Raw genomic sequence first — 13,661 nt, 5'->3', positions numbered from 1 at the left:
TGTTAGTTGAAGTGATATCATTCACATTACCCTCAATTGTAAAACTCAATGGGTCAAGGTGAATTTTTGGTATAATCACCGGTTTCCGATTTATTAATCAATTAATCCGGATCGGGTATTACAAAGGCAAGGGCGATCCTTCCAACCCAGTTTGCTTCATTCGCAAACGTCATGATTCAAACTCCTAACCTTACTTAAAGGGTATAGCGTTTTATCCCACTAGACCAATTTGTTATTGGTAAGGTGAATAATACTTTGATTAGACCGGTGTAAATAATATTTATTTAGGGTTATCAATAATAATTGTATAACAGTTAGGATAAATAATAAATATCATCACTTAACTTTCTTCTCGCTCCTACTTTAGTCATTAAAATTTAAAAAAAATTAATTTACTCATTAAACTTTCGATTTACTCATATTTTAGTCATTTTAATATAAATAATAAATGGAAGAGTGACATTGTAACTACATTTGTTGATGTGGACTACTTTTTATTGGCATGGAATATGTGTGTCATTCACGTCATTTCCCTTTTCTTCTTCTTTCTTTTCTTTTATTTTCTTCCTCCAAAGATGAGAATTTTATAATTTAATCCTCGTGTTACACTGAAGCTGCAATTATCATTGTCTGTCGTCTTCTCCAACCACTAAAGATAATGACGAACTCACCTTATTGTCTCCCACCATTCTATCAATTTAAATTTGACCTATATCACTTTAAAACTCATAAAATCAACCCTAAACCCAAAACACATGAAACCTCAAACCACTATAATCTATAATATCCACCATCCGATAACATGAAATCAATATTCAATTCATTTTCCTTTTCTCCACCTCCCTACTGTTGAGATTTGGAAGAAAATACTTCATCATAGAAAAAAAAAACAAATGGAATTTGAAAATAGAGTTTTTTCACAAAAATAAGAGAGTTTTAGGATCATTTCATATTTGTTTTTTAAAAGAAAATATCCGGTCATAATGTTGTTAAGTATTTAACGGAAGAATGACCAAAATAAAAATAAATAGAAAATTTAATAAAGTTTAATGGTCAAAGTGCAACAAGAAGGCATATAGCATCAACTCAATGCATGGCTCCAACTTCTGTATCTCTACTCTAACCAGCCTCAAAATAGATGATTCAAAATATCCTATTGAACCGAACCAAACTACTTAAATGACTACTTAATTATGGGTAAATTCCAAATTTTATCACTTAACTCTCTTCTCACTCTTATTTTGATCACTAAAATCATTCAAATTTCAATTTACAATTTACTCTTATTTTGGTCACTTTGGTAGTAAATTTACTCATTGAATTTTCTATTTCACTTTAGTGAAGTTGTCATTTTGGCCCTTCCGTTACTTTTTGTTACTTTGATCCTCATACTTTCATTTAGACCAAAACATATATTAAGCCAAAAGAGATAAAAAAAATACAAAATTTGTTGTATGGCTAAAGGCAGGACAGCCTAAATAAAATAAAGTACTTAATTAAAAAGAAAGGCAGAGGAGAGCTGTAAAGACTTATTATTTAATTAAATATTCTAGAACATCAGTCCAATTAAGATAAAATAATGCATAAATATGTTCAAGTTACGTGTGTGAGACTCCATTTCCAAGTGCACCGATTAATATTAATATTTTGAGCCCGGCTGGAGTTTGTAGGATTACAAAAGTTGGAGCCAAGCATTGACTCGGTGCCTGTAAGTGAGAAAAATCTGGGACAGTGAAGAGACGCGGAGAAAAGGGAACATGGCTGAGCTTCATCACATGAATCATAACCATCCATTGCTATTCAACGAAGACTCCGGATGTCCAAGACACACCACTTACCTCTGTGCTGGCTGTACGGAAGGGGTGAAGGGTCCTAGCTATAGCTGCGGGGAGTGCGAGTTTTACCTCCATAAAAAATGTGCAGAGGCGCCCTTGAAGATTCATCACCCTGCTCACCGCGACCATCCTCTTCTTTTCCTTCCGGCTTCGGAGTATGAGGAAAGAGAAGTTCGTTGCAGCTTTTGCGAAGATAAGGTTTGGGGATTCATTTATCATTGTTCTTCTTGTAAATTTTACCTCGACTTCTTTTGCGCTTTGCTTCCACGCTACACTAGTGCTGGAAATTTCATTGAGACTCTCCATACTGCCCACCCACATCCTTTGGTTTCCATTAATCCAATTGACGATTTTCACTGCTCCGGCTGTAACGGAACAATAAAAATAGATGATGCTTCATACTATTGTTATGAATTATGCAAGTACTTCCACAAAAAATGCCTTGAACTACCCTCAACAATTAATCACCCTTGCCACCGTACACACCAGCTTTTGCTTGCTTACAAAGAAAAAGTTGAATACTCCCCTCATGCAACCTCTGCCAAAGCACTATTCTGTTGGGATTTTATTATCGTTGTGTCCCTTGCAACGTTAACATTCACACCAGATGTGCTTGGCCACCACTCGTTATTGAAGACAAATCTCATCATGACCACCCTTTCACTTTGTTATTAAGACCAAACAACTCCTTTTGTGATGCATGTGGCAACCAAGGAAATCATGTTTCTTATATTTGTTCTACATGCAACATTCAAGTCCACAGAGACTGCATTTCATTGCCACGCCACATCAGACTCACTCTCCATCCCCATCCCATTTCCCATTGCTTTTTCATCTGCACTGACGATCATGATTCTGGAGATTGGGATTGCAAAATCTGTTTTGAAAAAGTGAACATTGAGTATGGGAGTTACTATTGTTCTCGGCTAGGTTGCGATTTTGTTATCCATGTCAATTGTGCCTCAGATGTGGAAAAGAAGGACTTATATGGTGTGGTTGAGGTAGAAAATCCAGATGAATTTGAGGAATCTGATTTGCTGTTAGATGAATCTACGAGTTCCATCATTCGTATCATCAAGGAAATCGAAGTTGGAGATGAAGCAATAGCTGCAGAGATAGAACATATTAGTCATGAGCACAACTTGATATTCTCAGATGAGACCATGGATAATACATGTTGCAATGGTTGTGTGCTACCCATCCTTTCCTCATTTTACTATTGTCCACATTGTGATTTCTTTTTGCACAAGGCTTGTGCTGAATTACGGAAAATGTGTCGACAATGGCATCTTACAGAGCCGTTCAATCTCATCACAATGGTATTTTCAATTGTAGTTTGTGTCGTTATACGGGTAACGGTTTCTACTACAAATTTGATGATGGTTTTTTTCGAATATACATATGCTTTAGGTGTACTTCAATATCTCATAGTTTTACATATCATGCGGATGAGTCGCATTTTCTCTTTTTTGACAACATCTATAAAGGGAAATGCAATGCTTGTGGTAAAGCGTTAAGTTATGAAAAAGTATACAGATGTAAGGATTGCACGTTTGCTTTGAATTGGAGATGTGTTACTCTACCACGCAATGCATGGCACAAGTGTGATCAGCATTCTCTGACACTTGCTCATCAAGATCGTGATGATTATCCTCTACGACATTACTGTGACATCTGTGAAGAAGGAAGAGATCCACAGAAATGGTTTTATCATTGCGGAACTTGTGACAATGCTATGCATATCGAATGTGTTCTTGGAAAGTATCCATTTATCAAGGTGGGAAGCAAATACACATACGAAGGTCATCCACCTATTACTACTCTGAATGCGTTCTCTGTGAGGAACCCTGTCAAGATCTGGCCCTTGAGTGTGTAGACGATGAATGCAGGTGTATTGTTCATTGGAAATGAATGAAATCTTATATAAAATCTGATAGTGGTAGTGATAGTGAATGATGTGTGAAATGAAGCCGCTTTAGTCTAAACTAAAACTGTGTTATGAACAAAACCCCCTTGGTTTTGTTTCGGTTAAGGGTTCTTTAGCTTCAGTTTTGTTCTTGTTTTTCTGGATTGAATGTACTCTTTTCCTCCGTTAAAGTTTAGGTCTAGGAAGTTTTTAACGAGGCATTCAATTTGATCATGGTTTGTGATTATTAATAAAATCATATTTGCCGAGGAAAAAAAACCCTTGGTTTGATTATCAATGTACTTATTGTTTCATGTGTTGGCATTCGTCCTCGGGAGCATTGAGTGGCTGTTTTCTTATTATTTGCAAATGATCATCGCTTATTCCGCTCAACTCCGCTGTAGCATTTGCCCTTCAACCGGTATATGAGCCATCCCTAACGTGTTTGAAGCAACTTTAATCTGAATTAAAACTGTTTGTGTTGTATTAAACCACTAAATAAGTAAACTTAGTTCTTGTTAGTCATTGATTTTTTTTTAATTTTTCAATTATTATTTTTACTCTTTAACTTTTAGTTTATTAAAGGTTAATAGAGAACTATATGAGAATGAGGCACTTTTCTTTTTTTATTTGTTTAAGAAAATATTTCTAATTTCTAAAGCAATAATTAATTTTGTAGAAGGAATGAAGGGAGAGTTATCTAACTCACTAGGAATGAAGGAATAATCAAGTTGGAATATCATTCACATTAACATCAAATTGAAAACCCAATGGGTCAAGGTGATTAATATTTTAATTAGACTGATGTGAATAATATTTATATATCAATATCAATATCAATAATAATTGTATAATAGTAAGGGTAAGTTAGAAATGTAATCACTTAATTTTCTTCTCACTCCTACTTTGGTAATTCAAGTTTAAAAAAATCAATTTACTTATTAAACTTTTGGTTTACTCTTATTTTGGTTACTCGAGCATTAAATCATAAAATAAAAGGGTGACATGACAATCACGTTTGTTAATGTGTATTGCTTTTTATTGACATGGAATCTATGTCATTCACGCCATTTCTTCTTCTTTTTAATTATATGTTCTTCCTCCAAATATGAAATTTCATAATTTCATCTATGTGTTACTTCGGCGTTGTAATTACCATTCTCCAACGTCTTCTCCAACCACTCAAGATATAGACGAAGTCCTCTCATTGTCTCCTATTACTCTATCAATTTAGATTTTACCTAAATCACTTTATGGCTCATAAAACTAAACCCTAGACCAAAAACTCATGAAATCTCAAACCATTCTGATGTATAATATCTGCCATCCAATCACTGTGTAATCAAGATATATAGTTCGCTTCCCCTTTCTACACCTCTCAACTATTGATATTTGGAAGAAGATATTTTATCATCGAAAATCAAAGGGAAATCGAAAATAGATTTTTCTCACAAAAGATAAAGAAAGTTTTAGGGTCATTTTATAATTTTTCAAAGAAAATGTTCAATCATAACACCATTAAATATTTAACGAAGTAGTAAGTAAAACAACAGCAAATAAAAAATTCAATGAACTTTAATGATCAAAATAAGAACGAGAAGAAAGTCTAGGGATGAAATTTGTAATTTACCCTAATAGTAATGGTATCGGCAACAAGAAGACATATAGCATCAACTCAATGCATGCTCCAACTTCTGTATTCCAACTCCAACCAGAAGAAGCATATCTTTATTGGGCAGCCAACTGAACGTTGAACATGGCATAGACTGTGGTGAAGAATATTTAAATCCTCGTCTGCTTAACTCTTCTGTTTGTTACTGATATCAATCTCATTTTCTTAAAGTCCTAATTGCCATTTTAACTTTTAACCAAATTGGGTGTCAAAAGAGAAAAAAAAATCAAAATTTGTTGAATGGCCAAATTTGATTGGAAACGAATGCGACATTAAATATTCTTCAACATCAGTCCACTTGAGATAAAAAAAAAATCACAAATATGCTCAATTTGCCTCTGTGAAAGCTCATTCCCAACTCCCAAGTGTACTGTTTAATATTTTAACCAATTTTATAATATTTGGAGGCCGGCTGGAGCTTGTAGGATTACAAAAGATGGAGTCTAAGTGTTTAAAATTTGGTTTTAACCGAATTAATCTATTGAACTGAATTAATTTGGTTAATTTGGTCGGTCATCGAATTAGTTTGATCAGAGTACGGTTAAGATTTTTTTGGATATTTGGTTAACGGTTAATTTGGTTCGAAATCGGTTAATTAACCGAAATAAAATTTTAAATTTTAAATATATTATATATAACATATCGGCTCAGCCCAAATTATTTAAAACCCAATTAATAATTTAAGATCCAATAACTTTTAAACTTAAATCAATATTAATTAATTAAAAATTTTATATAAAATTTTTATTTTATAATTATATATTATTTAAATTAATTGTAAACTGTTTTTCTGAATTAAAAATATTATATATAACATATGGGCTCAGCCCAAATCATTTAAAACCCAATTAATAATTTAAGATCCAATAATTTTTAAACCTAAATCAATATTAATTAATTAAAAAATTTATATAAAATTTTATTTTATAATTATATTATTTAAATGAATTATAAACTGTTTTTTTGAATTATAAAATATTTAATTTTTATATAAATTAGAAAAATTTAAAATTTTTTGGTTAATTCGAAAATTAATCGAATTAACCGAAATTTATTCAGTTCGGTTAATATTTTTAAAAATTTTTTTAGTTCGGTTAACGATTAAAGAAAAAAAAATCGATTAATGATAATTCGATCTGTTCGGCCACCGAATTAAACTAATGAACAGCCCTACAAGCATTTACTTGGTGCCTGTAAGTGAGAAAAATCTGGACTAGTGAAGAGACGCAGAGAGAAAAGAACATGGCTGAGCTTCACCACAAGAGTCATGAGCATACATTGCTATTCAACGAAGAAACTGGCAGTCAAGGCAACGCCCCTTACGGCTGCGCTTGCTGTGAAAAAGAGGTGCAGGGTCCGAGCTACAGCTGCGGAGAGTGCGGGTTTTACCTCCATAAAAGATGTGCGGAGATGCCCTCGGAGATTCATTACCCCAATCACCGCGACTACACTCTTCTTCTTCTTCCGCTTCCAGCTTCGAAACATCCGGAAAGAGAGTTTTTTTTTGCGGCCTTTGCCAACGAAAGGCTTATGGATTTTTTTTAATCATTGTTCTTCTTCTTCTTGTGAATTTTATCTTCACTTTAATTTCGCTTTGATTCCACACTACTCTAGTGCTGGAAACTTGATTGAGACCCGCCATGCTGCCCACCCACATCCTTTGTGTTTCTCTAATCCAATCGGATTTTTGAATTGCGAGGGCTGTAAGAAATCGTTTCAAAGAGATGATGCTTCATATGGTTATTTTGAATGTATGGAGTTCTTCCATAAAAAATGTGTTGAACTACCCTCAACAATTAATCATCCTTGCCACCGTACACCAGCTTTTGTTTGTTTTCAATTATTCCGATGAAGACTTCCCTGAACGCAACCTGTGCCAATCCGATGAACGGTCTAGATGGCAGCGGTTTGGATTTTTTTTATCGTTGTGTCCGTTGCAACGTTATCTTTCACACATCCATTATTGAAGATAAACTTCATGGTGATCACCCTTTCACTTTGTTATTAAGATCAAATACAACCTTCATTTGTAATGCTTGTGGCAACCATGGAGATAATGTTTCCTATATCTGTTCTACCTGCAACATTCAAGTTCACAAAGATTGCACTTCATTGCCACGACACATCAAACTCACTCAACATCCCCATCCCATTTCCCATTGCTTTTTCATCTGCACGACCAAATGATTCTTGAGATTGGGATTGCAAAATCTGTTTTGAAAAAGTGAACATCGAGTATGGAAGTTATTACTGTTCTCGGCCAGGATGTGATTTCGTTATCCATGTCAAATGTGCCATAGATAAGAAAAAGAAGGGATTGTATGGTGTGGTTGAAGTAGACAATCCAGACGAATTTGAGGAATCTGACTTTTTGTCTGATGAAACTATGAGCTTTATCATTCGTATCATCAAGGAAATCAAAGTCGGGGATGATATAATAGCTGCAGAGATAGAACATATTAGTCACGAGCATAATTCGATATTCTCAGAGGAGATTAAGGATAATAAGTATTGCAATGGTTGTGTGCTACCTATCCTTTCTTCATTTTACTATTGTTCACATTGTGATTTCTTTTTGCACAAGGCCTGTGCTGAACTCCGAAGAATGTGTTGGCAATGGCAAAATACAAAACCGTTCAGTTTTGTCACAGATGGTATTTTCAAATGTAGTATGTGTCGCTATACGGGTAGTGGTTTCTGGTACAAAACAGTTGAGGAACCTTCTTTTCACATATACCTACGCCTTAGGTGCGCTTCAATATCTCATAGTTTTACATATTATGCGGATGAGCCGCATTTCATCTTCTTGGACAGCAACTATAAAGGGAAGTGCAATGCTTGTGGTAAAGAGCCATGTTTTGAAAATGTCTACAGATGCAAGGATTGCACGTTTGCTTTGAATTGAAGATGTATTATACTACCACGCACTGCATGGCATAAGTGTGATTAGCATTCTCTGACACTTTCTCATCAAGATCGTGATGATTATCCTCTATGACATTACTGTAACATTTGTGAAGAAGGAGGAGATCCACATAAATGGTTTTATCATTGTGAAACTTGTGACAAGGCTATGCATATTGAATGTGTTTTTGGAGAGTATCCATTTTTCAAGGCCAGAAGCAAATACACATATAAAGGTCATGAACATCCCCTCACATTCGTCAAGAACATCTATTACTACCCTGAATGCATTCTCTGTGGTGAGCCCTGTCAAGATCTTGCCCTTGAGTGCGTAGGTCATGGATGCAACAAGTATATTGTTCATTGGAGATGCATAAAATCTGATAATGACATGTTGGTTATGTACTAAACCCCTTTGTCTAGCAAACTTGGTCCGAAGAACAGGAAAGTTTTGCTTAGTTTAGTTTAGTTTCTGTTTCAGTTGTCTTTGTATTGCTTGTTGTGGTATTAGAAGTGATCTCGTAAATCGTATTGTTTTGTTTTTCTAATGGTTGCTTCATGCTTGCGTGGAATGTGGATTATTCATGTGTCAACTGCATTCTTAAACTTATTTAAGAAAATATGGTATTGCTGAGGTTGAAAATCCAAGCAAACTTTGAAGAATATGATTTATTGTTTGACGAATCTTCGAGTTTCATCTTCGTATTATTAGGAAAATTAAAGTCGAAAATGATGTAATAGCTGCAGAGATAAAACGTGCATATGAAATTAATTAGGATAATAAATATTACAATGTTTGTGTGTTATGTATCCTATCCTATCCTCATTCTATTATTTTTCACACGACATGTGTTGAATTGTAGAGTACACGCTGGCTATGATTTGGTGCAAAGTCACTCAATCTTCTCACTTGCGGTTTATCCCATGAAGTAAATCATTTCTAACACTTATGCCTCAGATGAGCTTTTGTACATTTGCTTTGCATAAGAGATGTGTGACATTTTGTTAGTTGTGATTAACTATGATTTATTAATTAGTTGGTTGTTAGTTTGTTAGTCACAATTGAAGTATCTTTGGGTATAAAAACCCACTATTGTAAGGGATTAAAGTCAACTACACTTTACATTTTTAATAAAATGTTTAGATCTTCCTTTTATTTATTTTAAAAACATTTACTGCGGTCTCTCACTTTTCATCCTTTCCTCAGTCATTCTTCACCTGACCATCATTCAACGTCATGTCTCTTTTCTTACACATTTCTATGCAATATTTGACATAATAGTGATCAACATATTTTGACACTTATTAAAATCTCGATAATTATCTGTTACAACGCTATTATGATATATATGAAGTAAAGAAGAGAGAGATTAAAATAGCTTTACCATCGTAAAACTTATGATAATACTATATATATAGAATGTGTTTTATAAAGGTATCCTCTTATCAACGCCGGAAGCAAATATGAATATAACTGTCATTCACATCCTCTCACTTTTGTGATAAAGATCTATTACTACCTTCAATGCGTTTGATGTGATATATTTTGTCAAAATCTAACCTCGGAGTGTGTAAAGCAAGGAGTTGAAGGATAGAATGAGGGATTTGACGAGATAGTCATCCTCTTTTAAAAATATCAAAATCTCATAATAAATACAGAGACAAAACATACTAATCACGAGTACAATTTAATATCCTTTAATTTCAACAGTATAATACATACGTTTCTACATTATCTATTTTCTATAGCAAATTTATTTTTTTCTTTTTAAAAAAAAAGATTTAATCCTTTAACTTTATATGATCTTTTTCATTTTTTTTGTTTTAAGCCATTTTATTATTAAATTTGAATAACGTGATCTATTAGCACTTTATTTAATTTGATCATTCAACTACAATTTTTTTTGTAAATTCTTTTTTTAATCAATTCATAGTCTTATTTATACTGACATCAATTATCAATATGTTGTTTTCAAAACTTATTCTTTAATTAAAAGATTATAAATATGTTGTATGGTTTTAGATAATATTTAATTTATTAAATAAAATTATAATTTTATTTACAAGTGTAAAAAATGATATGAAAAATATATATATGTATATCTTGTATGATTAGAGAAAGTCATTCAAATGAAATCAATACATATCATTATATTATAACTAATTATAATTAAATTTGAAGATAAACGAAAATAATTTGCCAAATTTTATAAATTCGATTAAATTTAAAATTTTTTAATTAAATTTAAATAATAAAATATGACTCATCAATTTCACTAATTCAATTTTTTTAACTCAAGTATCTTATTGAATAAATTAGATTAAAATGGTGGCTTCTATCATAAATTTTTATAAAATTTGATTTAAATTAATTTATAGTTTCATCGGATAGAGGTGATTAAATAAAAAAATAAGGGACAGCTGACAATAATGATTTGATTAGAAACGACTGGACATTACAAGAGATGGAGCCAAGCATAGAGCTGCTACTGTAAGTGATAAAAATTTGGAACAGAGGAACGACGCCGAAAAAAAAGAAAAAGAAACATGACGGAGCTTCATCACAGGTGTCATCCCTATCCGTTAGTATTCAACGAAGACACCAGCAGTCCAAGCGACGCCACTCACGACTTCGCTGGCTGTGCGGAAAAGTTGTTGGGTCCGAGCTATAGCTGCGGGAAGTGCGGGTTTTACCTCCACAAAAAATGTGCAGAGATTGCCCTTGGAGATTCATCACCCTGCTCACCGCCACTGTCTTCTTCTTCCAACATACCATCATCCAAAAAGAGGAGTTTCTTGTGACGTTTGCCGTAAAAAGGTTAAGGGGTTTAATTATTATTGTTCTTCTTGTGGATTTCACCTTGACTTTAATTGCGCTTTGCTTCCACGGGACACTGCTGGAAACTTGATTGAGGCCATTCATGTTGCCCACCCTCATCCTTTGATCTCCATTAACCCAATTGGATCTTTTAACTGCGACGGTTGTAGAGATCCAATAGAAATAGATGATGCTTCGTATGCTTGTTTTGACTGTAGAAAGTTCTTCCTCAAGAAATGTCTTGTATCACCCTTGCCACCGTAAACACAAACTTTTTCCGGTTTTCAATGATTTCGCTGAAGAATTCTCTAAATGCAGCACATGCTTGGCCACCAACCATCATTGAAGATAAAGCTCATCATGATCACCCTTTTACTTTGTTGTTAAAACCAAATGACCCATTCGATTGCAATGCATGTGGCAACCAAGGAAATTATGTATCTTATATTTGTTCTACATGTAACATTCTAGTTCATAAGGACTGCATTTCATTGCCACGCCACTTTCGACTCAATCTTCATTCCCATCCCATTTCCCACTGTTTTTTCTTTTGTGTTGACCACAATGATTCTAGAACTTGGGATTGCAAAATCTGTTACAAAAAAGTAGACATCGAGCATGGGAGTTATTATTGTTCTCGGTCAGGTTGTGATTTTGTTATCCATGCCGAGTGCTCTATTAAGAACAAGAGATTGTATTGTGTGGTTGAGGTTGAAAATCCGGACGCATTTGAGGAATCCGATTCATTGTCTGAAGAATTATGAGTTCCATCATTCGTATTATCAAGGAAATTAAAGTCGGAGATGATGTAATAGCTGCAGAGATAGAACATGTTAGTCATGAACACAACTTGATATTCTCAGATGAGATTAAGGATAAGAAATATTGCAATGGTTGTGTGCTACCTATCCTATCATCATTTTCTATTGTTCATTTTGTGATTTCTTTTTGCACAAGGAATGTGCTGAATTGCGTAGGATGTGTCAGCTATGGTTTAATGCAAAGCCATTCAATCTCTTCACAGATGGTGTTTTTAGATGTTTTCACTGTCATTATATGGGTAGTGGTTTCTCCTATAGAGTGAATGCTTTCTGGTGTTTCTGTCTTAGATGTGCTGTAGTGTCTCACAGTTTTACATATCAAGCAGATGAGCCACATTTCCTCTTCTTTGATCACAAGTACGAAATGAAGTGCAATTCTTGTGAATATGTGATGTCTACCTTCAAATACAGGTGCAAGGATTGCACGTTTGCTTTGGATTCGAGATGTGTTATGTTTCGACGCATTGCTTGGCATAAGAGTGATCAACATACTTTGACACTTGCTTATCAAGATCTCGATGACTATCCACTGCGACGAAACTGTGATATCTGTGAAGAAGAAAGAGATCCACAGAAATGGTTTTATCATTGTGAAACTTGTGACAATGCTATGCATATTGAATGTGTTTTTGGAAAGTATCCGTTTATCAATGCCGGAAGCAAATATGCATATAAAGGTCATCCACATTCTCTCACTTTTGTCAAGAAAATCTATTACTATACCGAATGCGTTCGATGTCGTGAGCCGTGCGAAGATCTAGCCCTTGAGTGTATAGAGCAAGGATGCAAATATATTGTGATTTATAGATAATGTGATTTTTATAACCTTCTCAAGGAAGAATTGTTGTTCATGACAGGACGTTGCTAATTATAGTGGACATGACAGGATGCATGAAACTGCTTTAGTCTGAACTAAAACTGCTAGTTATGTATTAAACCAATAAATAAGCTCAACTAATTACCATATGCTTTATAGATAATGTGATTTTATAACCTTCTCAAGGAGATAAAATTGTTGTTCATAGGAACAGAATTGCTCTGTATAAAATCATTTCATGTTAATCTTATGGACATTTCAAGGTCCAATCGAAAGAGAAGTTCGTTGCAGCTTTTGCAGCAACTACTTGTTTAAGGGCTTTGTTTATCATTGTTCTTCTTGTGAATTTTACCTTCATATTAACTGTGCTTTGTTTCCATGCGACTCTACTGGAAAATTCATTGAAACCGTCCATGCTTGTCACCCTCATCCTTTGTTTTCCATTAATGTAATTGGATCTTTTGAGTGCTATGGTTGCCTCGATCCGATAAAAATCGATGATGCTCCTTACGCATGTTTTGAATGTAGAGAGTTCTTCCATAAAAGTTGTCTTGAACTACCCTCAACAATTAATCACCTTTGCCACTGTACACACCATCTTTTTATCGTTTCCAATGGTTTTGATGAATACCCTGAATGCAACCTGTGCCAAAGCAGTATTCTGTTGGGATTATTTTATGGTCGTATCCCTTGCAAGTTTTATGTACACCTGGGATGTGCTTGGCCACCACCCATTATTTAAGACAAATCTCATCACGATCATCCTTTCACTTTGTTATTAAGACCAAATAACCCATTCTTTTGTGATGCATGTGACAATCAGGGAAATTATGTTTCCTATATCTGTTCTATCTGTAACATTCAAGTTCATGAAGATTGCATTTCATT

General features: G+C 34.1%; 1 protein-coding gene and 1 pseudogene across 1 annotated transcript; both read left to right on the top strand.

The window, feature by feature from the left end:
* Positions 1–1,722: 1,722 nt before the first annotated feature.
* LOC120158001 lies at positions 1,723–3,475 on the top strand (annotated as a pseudogene).
* A 3,180-nt stretch (positions 3,476–6,655) lies between these two features.
* Positions 6,656–12,823, top strand: LOC120158010. Its single transcript, XM_039168952.1, has 4 exons — positions 6,656–6,909; positions 7,028–7,164; positions 7,609–7,997; positions 12,093–12,823. The coding sequence occupies exons 1-4, from the start codon at positions 6,656–6,658 to the stop codon at positions 12,765–12,767; spliced, it is 1,455 nt and encodes a 484-aa protein (XP_039024883.1). The 3' UTR covers positions 12,768–12,823.
* The last annotated feature ends 838 nt before the right edge of the window (positions 12,824–13,661 follow it).

The sequence above is a fragment of the Hibiscus syriacus genome, unplaced genomic scaffold (genome assembly GCF_006381635.1).
Source record: "Hibiscus syriacus cultivar Baekdansim isolate YM2019G1 unplaced genomic scaffold, ASM638163v2 tig00111298_pilon, whole genome shotgun sequence".
In the NCBI taxonomy this organism is placed as follows: domain Eukaryota; kingdom Viridiplantae; phylum Streptophyta; class Magnoliopsida; order Malvales; family Malvaceae; genus Hibiscus; species Hibiscus syriacus.
This window is presented reverse-complemented; position numbering and strand designations above follow the sequence as displayed.

Excerpts from the sequence above, each read along its gene's own strand:
- LOC120158010 (XM_039168952.1), top strand. The coding sequence starts at position 6,656 with ATGGCTGAGCTTCACCACAAGAGTCATGAGCATACATTGCTATTCAAC. Across the intron at positions 6,910-7,027 it reads TCGAAACATCCGGAAAGAGA|TGCTGGAAACTTGATTGAGA; the intron begins GTTTTTTTTTGC and ends ACACTACTCTAG. Across the intron at positions 7,998-12,092 it reads GTGATTTCTTTTTGCACAAG|GAATGTGCTGAATTGCGTAG; the intron begins GCCTGTGCTGAA and ends TTTTTGCACAAG.